At 44.1% G+C, this 14754-nt stretch overlaps 2 protein-coding genes across 5 annotated transcripts in view; one reads left to right on the forward strand and one right to left on the reverse strand.

Moving 5' to 3' along the window:
• The window catches only part of GTPBP8 (GTP binding protein 8 (putative)), a 20147-nt gene continuing 5393 nt past the window's right edge, over window positions 1-14754 (forward strand). The window contains exons 1-8 of one of the 2 annotated variants that reach the window (XR_005584681.1): window positions 1-316; window positions 785-1156; window positions 2086-2184; window positions 4040-4170; window positions 4574-4673; window positions 5158-5276; window positions 7385-7496; window positions 7987-8285. Coding sequence is in view for 1 of the 2 variants with exons in the window: in XM_039488559.1 (XP_039344493.1) it covers window positions 824-1156; window positions 2086-2184; window positions 4040-4170; window positions 4574-4673; window positions 5158-5276; window positions 7385-7466 (864 nt within the window). In the remaining variant the exon portion in view is untranslated. Of the gene's footprint in view, window positions 317-784; window positions 1157-2085; window positions 2185-4039; window positions 4171-4573; window positions 4674-5157; window positions 5277-7384; window positions 7497-7986; window positions 8447-14754 lie in introns of those variants that run through there. The other variant, XM_039488559.1, reaches the window with a different exon arrangement.
• The window catches only part of LOC120371974 (kinetochore protein NDC80 homolog), a 25537-nt gene continuing 21718 nt past the window's right edge, over window positions 10936-14754 (reverse strand). For all 3 annotated transcript variants that reach the window (XM_039488536.1, XM_039488526.1, XM_039488545.1), the window contains exons 16-17: window positions 13447-13549; window positions 10936-11319 (exon numbers count right to left, since the gene is read on the reverse strand). In XM_039488536.1, coding sequence (XP_039344470.1) covers window positions 11197-11319; window positions 13447-13549 — 226 coding nt within the window. In that variant the 3' untranslated portion in view covers window positions 10936-11196. The remainder of the gene's footprint in view (window positions 11320-13446; window positions 13550-14754) is intronic.

Raw genomic sequence — 14754 nt, forward strand, 5'->3', positions numbered from 1 at the left:
CCATTGACCGGCTTCATCTGCTTTAGCAGCCGTGAGCTCATCAGCCCGGGACGGGTCTGCTCCAGCGGGCAGGGGGAGCGCCCAGGCCCTGCGGTGGGGCGGGTGCAAAGCCGGCCCGAGGGGAGCCCCCCGCCCGCACACACCGCCCCGCAGGGTGCCTGGGCCAGCCCGCGGCGGGGGTGGGGAGCAGGCCGCTCGGGAGAGGCCGGGCCGGGCCAGGCCCGCTGCACGGTGCGTCCCCCCGCCCCTGCCCGGAAGCGAGCGCCCCGGCCGGGGTTAAGGGCCGCGGAGAGGTCGGGCCGCCGCCAGGGAGCACGTGAGCCCCGGGCAGCCCCTTCCCCTGCGTGTCCCTCCCCGCTGCCATCGCACCCGCCTGAGCAGCCACTGCCCCCGCCCCCGGTGCGCGGGGATCCTTCCCGCCCCTGCGCAGCGCCCGCTGGGCCCGGCCCGCGCTCCTGCTCCCGCCCCCGGCCTGTGAGTGTCGGCGCAGGACCCCGGCACCCCCCCCCCCCGACCCCCTGCATTTCCAGTGCGTCCATCTTAACTCCGCTGGGCGCCTCCACCCCCCCGCTGGGCGCCCTGGCTGACACCCGGGTGGTGAACGCGTGGGGGCACCATCTGCTGCTGGGGGGGGGGGGTGAGGAGGGTGTTACTGCAGTACCCAGCTAATACCCCCCTTAAAGGCCCCTCCCCTTTGTGCTTGAGACACTCGGGGCTCCAGTGTGAAGCCCCCTTTGGTTCAGCTGTTGGCCCAGCTCTCTAAGGACTCTTTACACCATTGCAGGCTGACGAGCTGTTGGGAGACTGGGCAGAGCGGCCAGAGATGCTCCGGCTACAGAGGCTGAGGAGGCTGGCGGGGGCAAGCTGCCTGCTCCGGAGACGCAGCGCTACGTCGAGGAGCTCTACCAAAAATGCATCGTTTTCGGAAGTGCTGCAGCTGGAGGATACAAAGCGCACTGGTGTAGTTTTCCCTCTGCAGGGTCTAGAGAGGTATCTAGCCCCAGGTGTGAACACTGCCAGCTTCCGGACTTTCAACCCCGGCCTGGATCACATCCACAGGGCAGAGGCGCTTTTCAAACCCTCGGGCAGACACGTGATTGATTATGTCAGTTCTGCTGTCCGCATGGACCATGCACCACAGCTCTCACAGCCTGAGGTGAGGCCATTTCCAGGGATGGAGAGGGAGGTGGTATCCTTGCTCCTGTGGTCAGAACACATGCCGAGTGGGGGGAGCAGGGAGTCCATCCTATACAGCGTCATCCCTATCGCCCCTTCTCTGAATTCATGCATTTGGCAGTTCATTTGACCACTTGGAGCCAAAAGAGACTGTCTCTGTGCAGCCTCAGCCCTCTGTGAACCATGGGGACTATGTCAGCATGATCGTATGTAGGGAAACCTGCTCTGCACTGTCAGTTCCCTTGGAGCAAGTGGTGCATTTTTGTCCACACTGGACAGGCGAACTGATGGAAGCGCAGCTTCTGAAGGGCCTGGGGTCCAAGTGCCTGGGCTTTCTGCAGACGTCCCAAGATTTTACAGATCCTGGGACTTCTACAGAGTTGAAGGACTAAGTCCCTTACGAAGGGAACAAAATATTTATCCCTACAGATAGGACAATTACATGGAAATTTCATGTTGTCAGGGCTACTAAGTTTTCAAGCTAACTTGGCCCTTCCTGCGACTTTTAATATAGGAGGGTATCAACTAGCACAAAGACATTCCCTGAAAGCGAGTTTGTCTTAGTTACATATATGGCCCCCAGCACCATGGTATCTGAGCACCTCATAATCCATAATGACACCCCTGTGAGCTAGGGAAGTGCTGTTATCCCCATTTTACAGATGGGGAACTGAGAGGCTACATGACTTGCTCAGGTTTACACAGAAAGTCTATGGCATGGTCTAGAACTTGGCTCCCAAGACTTACGTGAGTGCCGTAGCCACTGGACCATCCTTCCTCATCTAAGGTGGTAAGGCCAGAAGAACTAATTGAGGGTTTGCAGGAGTGACCCACTCCTGTTGCACAGGTGGGGTTGGATGAAGGAGAGAAAACTAACAATGGCATCTCCTTTCTCCTGTCTCTCTCCAGGTGTGCTTTGTGGGCAGAAGCAATGTTGGGAAATCCTCCTTAATAAAGGCCTTGTTTTCATTGGCTCCCGATGTTGAAGTCAGAGTATCAAAAACTCCAGTAAGTGTCGTTACGGGATTCCCTCCATCTCAACTGGAAGCTCCTGCCAGTCAGGGGAGATGAGAGAAAGAGGGCTAACCTTAGCTCTGGGGTAACACAAAGCTCTGGGAGCGTAAGCTGGATTCTGTTCTGGCTTGTGCATCTTCAACAGGAATTTTAAGGTTTATTTGCAAACGTCCTATTACTGGAAATACGAGGTGAAAAGTACCCAGCTTGATTCTCAGAGCCCAGGGTGAGTTTTCAGGGCTAGCAGTTGGGGGGGGGGGGGAATTAATCTTTTTACTCATAAGCTGAGCATACTTGATGTTTAGCCACTGAGACAAAACAAACACACAGCCCTACCAAGCTAATTTGTAGTCTCTTTTTGAGAGTAGTTTGAGACTCAGAGCTAAATCCTCCTACTCAGGTAATGACTGTGGAAGGTCGCTGGAGCAGTGGAACTGTCGCAGTCTGCTCCACACAGAGAGGAGGAGGCCACAGGGGGGCTGTGCAAGGAGTCACCACACCCTGTGGACCCGCAGAGGGAAGGCTTGGGGGCATGGCCAGTGATGCCATGACTCTGTAGATCTGTTGACTTAAACACTCACAACACAGGCATTTTTAGTGTGTTACTGATGCTACTTCAGCACAGAGGCTTCAGTGGTGGCTCTGGAACAGCTCCCCAGGTATCCTGTGTCCTGCTTTCAGCATGTGAGGTGGGGAGAGGATTCCAACCCCCCCAATTCCCATCCACGGTGCCCAAACTGACAACCTCCCGTAGGCAGAGACTAGGTTCTCTGGCTATGTGTGAAGACCAAGATCCGTAAAGCAGTGGTTCTTCACCTTTCCAGACTACCGTACCCCTTTCAGGAGTCTGATTTGTCTTGCGTACCTGCAAGTTTCATCTCACTTAAACTATCTCCTTACAAAATCAGACATAATGTGCTGTAACACTTTTGTACTGAATACTGAAAAATTGCTTGCTTTCTCATTTGTACTGTGTATTTATAAAAGAAATCAACTGGAATGTAAATATTGTACTTACATTTCAGTGTATGGTATATAGAGCAGTATAAACAAGTCATTGTACTGACTTTGCTAGGGCTTTTTATATAGCCAGTTGTAAAACTAGGCAAACATGTCGATGAGTTGATGTACCCCTGGAAGACCTCTACGTACCCCCGGAGGTATGCTTATCCGTGGCTGAGAAACACTGCTGTAGAGTGTTTTTTAAAATCCTTTCTGATACCATGGCTAAATAGTATGGTAAGTACTAGTGTTCTGCTGTAGGGTTCTGGTGGCACCTTAAAGACTAACAGATTTATTTGGGCATAAGCTTTCGTGGGTAAAACACCTCTTCACGAAAGCTTATGCCCAAATAAATCTGTTAGTCTTTAAGGTGCCACCGGACTCCTCGTTGTTTTTGTGGATACAGACTAACACGGCTACCCCCAATACTGCTCTAGGGTTGTAATTTAAAAAAATGTAAGTCCAGTACATCATGTGCCTACTGGACTCTCCCTATGTGGGCTCATACAGCATCTCCCTCCCCTCAGCTACATAGATTTGTGTAGTCACATATAGACAAACTTAAGTTTGTCTATCAGTCGTTGGGATGGTATCCTGTTTCTACTGAACCATGAAGTGCTGCCCTCATTCAGTCAGCTTGTCAGTTACCCAGGATACATTACAAAGTCTATTCAGCGTTTCTACTGAATCTAAAACACTTTCCAGTCTTCTAGGCCCATCGGATTCTTGGTTCTTGTCCATATTCAGCTCAGATGTCTAATGTTGGGGATAAAGTACCTTTTAAATAAATCCATAATCCTATGGCCATTTAGTAACATTTAATAAAGCCCAACCTTTCTCTCTCCAGGGCCACACAAAGAAAATGAATTTCTTCAAGGTGGGGAAATACTTTACATTGGTGGACATGCCAGGGTATGGCTACCGAGCCCCGCAAGACTTTGCTGACATGGTGGAGGCCTATTTACAAGAGCGTCAGAAGTAAGAGAACCATTGCATTGTCGTGTTTTACCTGCAATCTCATAGTGCATCAGAACAGTGGGATGCTTGTGGAGATTATAAAAAGGTGGAAGAGTTAAGTGTAGATATCAAGAAGTCATTGCCAACAATGGGGTGGAATGTATTAACCACGGTATTAGTTTCCAGAGTGAAGTGGTGGCATTACCATTGTTTGAGTCCTGTTTTGAAGCTTGGGTGGATCAGTTTATTCCCTTTAGTTGCTATCCTGTATTGACTCCTCTCAGGATGAACTAGATAAGAATAATTCTCTTTTTCCCGTCTCCAAATCCTATGAGAGAGCGTCTCAGTTCTCATCCCTAGTTAACGTAGAAACAACCATTGTTGCATCGCCCCTCACTTGTGTTACTATCTGTATCTTTGTTAGCTTGAAGAGGACGTTCTTATTAGTGGACAGCGTGGTAGGATTTCAGAAAGCAGACCACATTGCCATAGAAATGTTGGAGGAGTTTGGGATCCCTTACGTTGTAAGTTATACTTTAAAACACGAACCAAAATAAAAATGTAAATTGGCTAGGCTCAAGGGCATTCTCTAAACATTTTGTACCTTCAGGCAGATGAGCCTCAGCAGTAGAGCTCTAGCAGTGAGTTAAAGGTGATCTGCACAGGGACAAAAATTGTCGTCCCCCCCCCCCCCACCACCACCACCTTTTTTTTTATTCATACTGTATAGGGAGGCCTGAAAATCTATTGTCTGTTGTTTTGGTTTTTTTTAAGGTCTGAATTTTCAAAATTGACCTTATTTTTGGTGCCCAGTTTGACACCCCTTAAAGAGGCCTGATTTTAATAGGCTGGATTCTCAGCATTCATGTCCTAGTATCCCATTTAGATAGGACATGAAGCAGTTTGAAAGCGGTGGGAGGGTGATACATCTTGGCAAACATTTCCAGGTTTACAGTAAAGCAACATTCTCTTCCCCCCCCCCCCCTAAATCTTCTTCTCTTTGTGCAGTTTGTGTTAACCAAAATCGACAAAGCTCCCAAGGGACTGTTGGTTAAAAATGTACTGGAGATCCAGGACTTCGCAGAGAAGCACACTCAGGGGTGCTTTCCTCAACTCTTCCCAGTCAGGTAAAGCTCACTTCTACTGATGTCTTAATTTTAAACACCTGAAAAACACCAAAAGCACTGAAAGGTATGACAGTTTGGGAGACTGAACTCCTGTTTATGCCCAGAACAGGTACAATGGGCAGTGTCAGGGCAAGTTACTCTCATGCTGACCCCACCCTATCTGAGGTAGATCCCTTAAAGAGGTGAGAGGAGAGTTCAGCTTTCAAGGCCCATTCCTCGTCTGGTCTTTCAGATGAGACTGACAGCAGAGGCACAACATACGCTGGTGGGTTTTGTGGTGTGAATGCCTGTCTGAGACTACCGCACTCATTTTAAACAGACCACGTATGAGCAATAGCTTGGGACCAGGTGTGAAATGGTTGTGGCTTTCTGAGGCATACCAAGGATAGTACTCGCAGTTATGCTGCCCAATAAGGCTACTTTGCTCTAAGATTATATACGAAGTATCCCCTCTGCAAATGGGGGAATGGGCAGAGAGGCTAACATGCAGTTCTACTCTGAAAAAGAGCAAGATAAAAATGGCATCTTGCATAACGGGCTCTGCTGCCTGTGTGCAACTTTAACTTCAGCCTTCTTACTCCTGTTAGCCCTGCAGAGTCTGTACAACTCTGGGAGAGGGAGCTGGGTTCTGTTTTGGATCCAGCATTAGCAGAATAGGTAACCAGTTTCCAGCTCTGCCCCTGGTTACATCTGTACCAATTCACTGAACCGAGCTGCATGGTACAAATGTAACTGAATGGAATTTGGCATATAGAATCTTGTATGGGGGGTGGATGTGTTGGAAAGAACCCAGCTTGACTCTCAGTTTCTGGGGTGAGACTGGCAATTTAAAAAATCTTTGTGCGTAAATAGAGCAAGGTTGATGTTGAGCATGTCAAATATGGGACCCAAAATGCTGCTTTTACAGTGTCAATTTTCAGAGTAGAACTATTCTAAGGCCTAGAGCCACAAAGCTATGTAGGCTCCTAAGTGACTTGGCCAAGGACACACAGAAAACCTGTAGTAGAGTTTGAGATTGAACCCAGATATCCATTGCTCTGCATTTGTGAAGTCACTTACATCGGTGCTAAAGGCTACCAAAAATCAGTGTGGTGTAATGTTCTGCAACCACTTGGTATGGGTATAAGTGACTACCCAAAGCTGTGCTTTTAGTATCATATCTCCTCTCCAGGGGTTGCTGTCCTTATTATCTCATACCAGACGGGCTTGGGATTTTTTTATTTGATATTGAGCAGTGAGCAATTGTCAATTTGGGAAGGGGGCTGGGGAGATCAGCACTGGATTTTGTAAGATCAGAACGTGTAAAGGAGTACACCAGTTTGGAACTGTCATGGTAATGTCCCTTTATGAAGAGATCCTGAATTAAGTGACGAGCCACAGCCAAGCTTCCATTGCTCAGCATGCTATACCTGATAAAAGTTCAAATGTAGCTCCTTTATGTAGAAACATAAGTGAAATCCTAGGACATTGAAATCAATAGGCCAGGATTTGACCTGGCACTTAATTAAGTGGTGTGTATAACTGGGGAAAATCCTATGTAACATTTTTTCCTTTTTTTAAAAAAATCTCAGCAGAGTCTTCTAGTAAAAATATTAAACATCACCTTATTTTGAACATGGCTTGTGAAGTTGTTAAACTTGTACTAAGGGTTTCTGACCTCTAAACCTCAGCTGCAGAGCGTAGTAACTGTTGTTGTTGTTGCAGCAATAAACTAAATGGAAGAATTAACACCTAATTTAATTGGATAGAAAATGTTTAGGGCACCACTGAGCTGCAATTTCAAACTCTTGTGAAGCTGCATTTTTGCACCAGAAAGACAAGTCCTTCCTTCTACACATAAAGCTAAGTGAAGAGAATCTGTGATGTACCATAACATTTTTTGCTGATTCCAATCTGATCGTGCAGTGGGTAGAATTAAAGTTGTCGCAGGAACTATACATTTCCTGATTTTTGTGGGACTGAATTATTGATGTTTTAAAATATATCAGAAACAGTTGGCTGGCTTTGAAGTTACCTGTTACTCCAAGGGACAGTGGCAGCTTAGCAGAATTAAGCACCTGCATTTGAAGGAAGCAAGGACCTGAACATGTAAATCTTTCTTTCTACAGTTCCGTAGAGTATTCTGGCATCCACCTGCTGAGGTGTTTTATAGGCCATGTTACAGGAAACCTTCCCATGATGAATTCCTGACAGCCACAACGGTCTCATCCAGCACAACAGGTACCAAACATAGTGCTCTGGACATTGCTTTTTGCTTTGTAAATAAGATAAAATAGTGAAATTATTTTGAGGGTTTGTAATAACTTGTTAATGAAAATGTAAGGAAACTTAAGTGATTGATGCAGCAGAATGTTATCTGATTTTCTAGATTTATTTATTGGTATTAATTTACTAAATTGACAAAAAATAAAGGATTTTTAAAGCTTATGTTTTAACAAGCTTCCACTTGTTTCCCTTCCTTGTTATGAAGATAGCCTTGACATGTGAAGCAGGTTTTAATGAAAGCTTAGATGCTAGAACATAGCTGTATAGCAAGAGATAAACAGAGTGCATGTGGCCCTGGCTGTAGCAACATCCTTTATTCACTGATCAGCTGTGACTGTCAGTCAATCTATTTTAATACAGATAATATATGAGAATAGGGTCACCCTATAGAATTTGAACCTGTTGGTGTTTGTGTTCAGTTCTAAGATTTTCATGCTTTCTTTAGTGTTGACAATGAAGTAGCAAGAACACTCTTTCCTGCTGTATGGCTTCCTACCTGGAGGTGGAAAGGACTTGTCCTTTAAGAAGTTACGAGAGGATGATGCCTGCAAAGGAAGTCTGGTACACAAACTGCATGGAGTTATGTGGTACCTCTGCCAGGCGTAACTCCACGCTGTGCCCCAAGGGAAATTACCCTAATATAATCAAGCACCAGTGGCTACAAGCTGTGAGGGCTCTCCATCAGTTCCTAGGAGAAAGAGCAGATGAAGTAATAGCAGGAGGAAAGCTGTGACTTTGTTAATGGTGAGAGGAAGAGGACTGCTTTGTCAGCACTTGTTAATGGAGCACGCTGCTGGAAGAATTAGTACTTAGATAGCATCTATTGCAGGGGTTCTCAAACTGGGTGTTGGGACCCCTCACGGGGTCACAAGCTGCCAGCCTCCACCCCAAACCCTGCTTCACCTCCAGCATTTATAATAGTGTTAAATATGTAAAAAGTGTTTTTAAATTATAAGGGGGGGTTTGCACTCAGACTTGCTTGTGAAAGGGGTCACCACTACAAAAGTTTGAAATCCTCAGGCCTTGCTCTCTAAGGCAATAGATCATTGGTTCTCAAAGGGGTAGGGGTTACCTCTCCTTTGTGCACTGTGTTCTCTTGCTTAGCACGAACTTCACTGTGGACCGCTCAGGGAACAAACCAAAATTCTTTAGTGCTGACAACTGACCATAAAGAAGTGAACTTCCATGGCAAATAAGGTACATGCTGCATATCTGGCCCTATCTTTTCCCTCAGTGGCAGCCTCCTATTCTTCAGGGGCACATAACAGATGTGGGATAAACTTCCCACACTAAGTTGCATCTGTCTAGCAATGCCCACTAGACGGCAAAGCTGTAGTGTTACTGATGGGTAAGATTTCCTTCCCAGATCACCCCTTCTTAAGCTCTGTTTACACTGATGGTGTGTGGAGTACAGGCTGTGTTCACACTTGTCACTGCAGTGAACATAAGAATGGCTGTACCGGGTCAGACCAAAGGTCTATCTAGCCCAGTATCTGTCTACTGACAGTGGCCAATGCCAGGTGCCCCAGAGGGAGTGAACCTAACAGGCAATAATCAAGTGATCTCTCTCCTGCCATCCATCTCCATCCTCTGACAAACAGAGGCTAGACACACCATTCCTTACCCATCCTGACTAATAGCCATTTATGGACTTAACCACCATGAATTTATCCAGTTCTCTTTTAAACACTGTTATATTCCTAGCCTTCACAACCTTCTCAGGCAAGGAGTTCCACATGTTGACTGTGCTGCGTGAAGAAGAACTTCCTTTTATTTGTTTTAAACCTGCTGCCTATTAATTTCATTTGGTGACCCCTAGTTCTTGTATTATGGGAATAAGTAAATAACTTTTCCTTATCCACTTTTTCCACATCACTCATGATTTTATACACCTCTGTCATATCCCCCCTTAGGCCTGGTCCACACTAGGGGGCAGTGTTGAGGTAAGATACGCAACTTCACCGTAGCTGAAGTCGAAGTATCTTATCCCGACTTACCTCCTGTCCTCACCGCTCGGGATCAACGTCCACGGCTCCCCCATCGACTCCGCTACCGCCACTCGCTCCGGTGGAGTTCTGGAGTCGATATATTGCATCTAGATGAGACACGATATATCGATCCCCGCAAAATCGATCGCTACCCGCTGATTCGGCGGGTAGTCTGGACGTACCCTGAGTCTCTTTTCTAAGCTGAAGAGTCCTAGCCTCTTTAATCTCTCCTCATATGGGACCCTCTCCAAACCCCTAATCATTTTAGTTGCCCTTTTCTGAATCTTTTCTAGTACCAGCATATCTTTTTTGAGGTGAGGAGACCACATCTGTACACAGTATTGGAGATGTGGGCGTACCATGGATTTATATAAAGGCAATAATGTATTCTCAGTCTTATTCTCTATCCCCTTGTTAATGATTCCCAACATCCTCTGTGCTTTTTTGACTGCCTCTGCACACTGCATGGACATCTTCAGAGAACTATCCACAATGACTCCAAGATCTTTTCCTGACTCATTGTAGCTAAATTAGCCCCCATCATATTGTATGTATAGTTGGTTATTTTTTCCCGATGTGCATTACTTTACAAGGGCTAGATCTATGCCATAGCTAAGGGCTTCAAGAGGGGGCAGTGGCTGGAGCCTCTCTCTGGGACAGGGAAAGGCTTAAAGTAGGAGGATGTTGCACTGTAGAGCAAGGAGGGAGGGGTGGGGGTGGGTGTACGTACACACACAGCTCTCCAGCCTGGGGGTTCAGGTACATAGGGCATGCTCTTCACCTAAGCAATGCTGTAGCTGTACTCTACATGTGACTTAAGTGTAGAGTAAGAGGCTGTGTGGTCAAGTTCATGTCTGTTCATACAAGGAAATGGTTTTTTACCCAACCTAATTGACCTTGGAAATTCATAGTAGTAAGAGTAACATCTACCTGGTAGTAGCCAATCCTAGAGCCAGGATCTGGGAGCTCTTGTAACAGTAGCCGAATGCAGTACACTAATTCCTATGTGCTGTATGCAAAAGAGATGGATCTAACTCCAAAGTACTTTGATCAATGAAGCAGAACAAAGGGAGAGTCAGGGCTATGATTCCATATATAACCATTGTTAGAAGTGCTGAGTGTCATAACCACAGATGGGCTGTCCCAGATGGTACAGCTCTCAGGGGCAAAAAGTGTCCTGGAGCACATGCTGTGGCACAATGTCAGTTCTTGAATAGTTTCAGCCTGCTAGCAAACATTTTTCAGACGCATCCACTCAGTTTTGGGTGCTGCATGCTCTGGGCTCTTGCAAGTTAATCATTCAAAATTAATGGACCCTTTTGAAAAGTGTGGTTTAAATCCTATAGCTTCATAGACATCTGCCTGCAGAACCCAAGGGTCTTAAAAAAAAATTACACTACACCAACTGCTATCAAAAATCTTTATGAAATACCTTTGATATTTTTAAATACACACACAGTTTACATCTGTAAGAATTTAATAAATACATACTTAGGAGTAACAACTCTCAAACAGCACACTGTGGACCAGATCCTGTAGTCCTTGTACATACGTAACTACCCTTGGATTGATTGTGTTGGGAGTTAGTAGTGGAAGGAATGCAGGACTGGCCATTACAATTGTGCTACAGAAAAAAAAATGCATAGGTAAAGTCCTCCATGCAAGGGTTATAGAGCATTAGCTTTACTTTTATATTTGGCGAGGATTTGTTTCAGGTTGTCCAAGAGATCTTCAGACATAAATTCTTCAAACACTGTATCAGCTTTTGCATTATGCTCAGCCAGGTATTTCTGGGAAGAGAATGTTACAGGTGAGATTTCCAACTTTCATTTTTAACCTAAAAGACGTGCAGCTTCTGTGTCAGCACCATGTGCATCTATTATTATTATCCACTGCATAGCAATAAGGCCATCTATCTATAATTTAAATAGTAAAACTGGTTTCTTCAATAAAAAAATTAACCAAATAAACTTCAAGATCTGACTTAATAGTAAAGCAACTAGGTTGAAAACACCTGTGTTTGACAGTGGCATGCCAAACTTTGTGAATTCTTAGGGCACAAATCTGATCCCTAGGAGTTTTTGTGAATGAATTGCCTATTAAAATAGTCTCAACTCATAGGCTGATGGTGTAAAAGCCAATCCTGTTCTTGAGGGAGGGTAGCATGGCAGAACACCAAAAGGAGCATGGATAATTTGTTGATTTTTAGGAAGCTTTAGCTCCCTCTTAAATGTCTGCAGAGTGATTGGTAGCTCTCTGCCCTAATGCCTCTTATTCACAGATCTAAGACTTTTTTTTTTTTTGCTATTTCCTGGTACAAACCTTCAGAGAAATCCCAGCTTCATTGACGTTAATGGTGCAGGATTTCACTTTTAATATTAAATGTGCCTCTTCTCTCCCCTAATCTCTCATTAGTTGTTTCCACATTTCTCCTTCCCATTGAATGTGTATTTCAGATTGGAAACATGCAATCTGAATCTTGCACTTGGATTAGTGTCCTACCCATTTACCCAGACCTGAAGGAGCGCTGTGAGGCTTGTCACTTTCACCAACAGATGTTGGTCCAATAAATATTACCTCACCTAGCTTGTGTCTAATGGCCTAAGCATTCATCTCACTTCTGTAGCCATCCCCTGCACAGTCACAAGTGTAATTCCACTTTAGAAGGGGTTTTGATGGCCAATATTTTCACTAACCTAGATGATCTACACAGCAAGCCACGCTCCCTTTTATGGCTTTAAGCCTCTTGATTAAAATTGTTTCCCCTGGATACAGGTACTGGCAACATTAATTGTGAGGCAGATGTTCTAGGGATTCAGGACCCTAGAGTTTTATTTCTACTTACGTCATTTCCCTGCCCTTGGCTGAATCCCTGGCCCCTTTCCGTGCCTGTTTCCCCTCCCACAGGTGGTGGTATCTGATAGTTTGCATTACAGTAATCACACCCCACCCTGTGCAGATTGGTTAATAGGCCTTTGAACACTACAGGAGAGGCTATTGTCATCTTTCCAAAATGAGCTCTACTTTTTGCAGCCCTGATAACAGAGGGTGTGAACAAACTAGAACTTCCACCCACATCAGCAGTAATGAACACCAACAATTCAAGTACTGTATTTGGAGACCTACAGTGTCTCTTCTTTCCAATACAGCCCAGGAAGAACAATTGAACAATTGCAGTTGTTACTGCTATTTCATCCTACATTCAATCAGTGTGGTGACAGCTGTTTTAGGTGAGGTTGGCAAGGCATGGTGCTGTACTTTTGCAGCCTCCAAGCTTTTTGGCAAGAGCTTAATAGACATTGGAAGCATTACAAGGGGCCTTTTTACCAGTAGACTGATCATTTTACTGACTCTGCCAAAAATTTGAGGGGAAGGTAGAGAAGATGAGCTATGGAGTATGTGTATGTATATATGACTATGGCAATCAGTTGTGAAATATTCATAAAAGGAACCCTAGAACAAGAGACTATTAAGATGCTATTCCCAACACCACACACTGGTTGGGTGCTCTGCTTGCACATGGCAGTTAGCTTCAGCACATTTTTAATCCACATGAGTATTTGCTATTCTGTCACTTTGGGAGAAATTGTGGACTTTTCTGTACAGGAAAAGACAAGGTTCAGCATGCCCAGACACACAGGAGAGAGATTTGTTCTTTCCAAGGAGCTTGAAGACGCTAACAACCAGTCACTCCCTGGAGAGAGAGAGAGAGAGAGACAGACAGACAGACAGACACTGACTTTTGGGAGGGAACAGATGACCTCTTTCTTCATAGTCTGCCATGAACTGGGCAGGATGTGGAGAGAGAGAGAAAATTAAAGGGCGGTGGCGTGGAAATGAACTGACCATAAATTTCCTTTTGGGTAATGTATATTTCCTAACCTGCTTTCCTGTTAACAGTAATGGGTGTGACTTACCTCTACAGATCCTACATGAAAAGCCACCATCTCCAGGACATGGTACAACTTATCAAGCAGTTGCATTTTCTCTTCATTTGTTGTCCTCACAGCAATCTGGTGCCTGCAGAATACAAATACATTACCTTAATTGCATGCCCAGGCCAAAAAGAAACCTCTTCCTTTTAAAGTTGACAATGTAATAATGTTAGAAAAACAAGAGGCTGGATGATTTAAACCTACTTTTCCATTTGTACTTAAGTGTCTTTCTAAAGGAAGGTGCACTCTCATTGGAGGATGCAACTATTAAAACATTAATTTACAACTAAAGCCTTTTCACTAGATTTAGTGCATCTTTTGCTACCTAAGAGGATACACTAGAATTATCTAAATTTAAGAAATTATGTATCTTAATATTTTCAGATTAACTGTACATTTTTAGTATGTTAGAAAACGGTGAGTGATATTGCTTATTTACTAGATAATTTATTTTTTGCTCTGATTTGTGTCAAGCTGTATTAGGAGGGTAACTGGAATTTAAACAAACACAAAACAGCATAAAAAATACCACCTTAAATGTTTCGGACAGAATCTCTTATCAAAGCATGTTCCATGTTTACAACTAATCTCTATTTAATAAATCATTTAACTACTCAATGAATTAAACTGGTTATTTCAGGTAGCTTGGGAAAGTTTTCAAATATGCCTAAGTAAAAGTGACAGTTTAAATTCCTAGTCTCACCGAAGTATCTTGAAAATAAGACGTCTCCTAAATTACTCAGGCTGACCTATTGTGCCATATTTAAAAAGCCTAATCTCAAAAGTTACTCAGGAAAAACATCTTCATATAGAAAACAGCTATTTAGTCAGTTTGTTTTTCTAAATCAAGGCTCATGGATTCAGCATATTTAATTTTTTATTTAATATTTTAAGATAAATACATTTAGGCCTTAACATTTTGTTTTAAATCTAGATTTTTAAACAGGTTTATTTTTATAAAAAATAATTTAAATAAAATAAAAATCCAGTTTCAAATAAAATCTAATCCTGAAACTAAGACTAGATAAAATTGAGTACCTATACACAGTTTATATGTTCTCTAGCAAGCATCTAGCCAATTCAGCATTATCAGACATTACAATAACCTTACATCTAATCTCTCCCAATACATTTTTAATCAGTTCAAATATATCAAAAACTCTATAAAGGCAGTGAGCCATGCATGTACACAGGAGTCTTTTTAGGTGTTATATAGTCTAAGATGATAAATCTTAGTTACACAACAATATTATGCGTGCTTTGTAGTGTTAAAATATTACCATTCTGCAG

The sequence above is a fragment of the Mauremys reevesii genome, linkage group 1, assembly GCF_016161935.1.
Source record: "Mauremys reevesii isolate NIE-2019 linkage group 1, ASM1616193v1, whole genome shotgun sequence".
NCBI classification, from domain to species: Eukaryota; Metazoa; Chordata; order Testudines; family Geoemydidae; genus Mauremys; species Mauremys reevesii.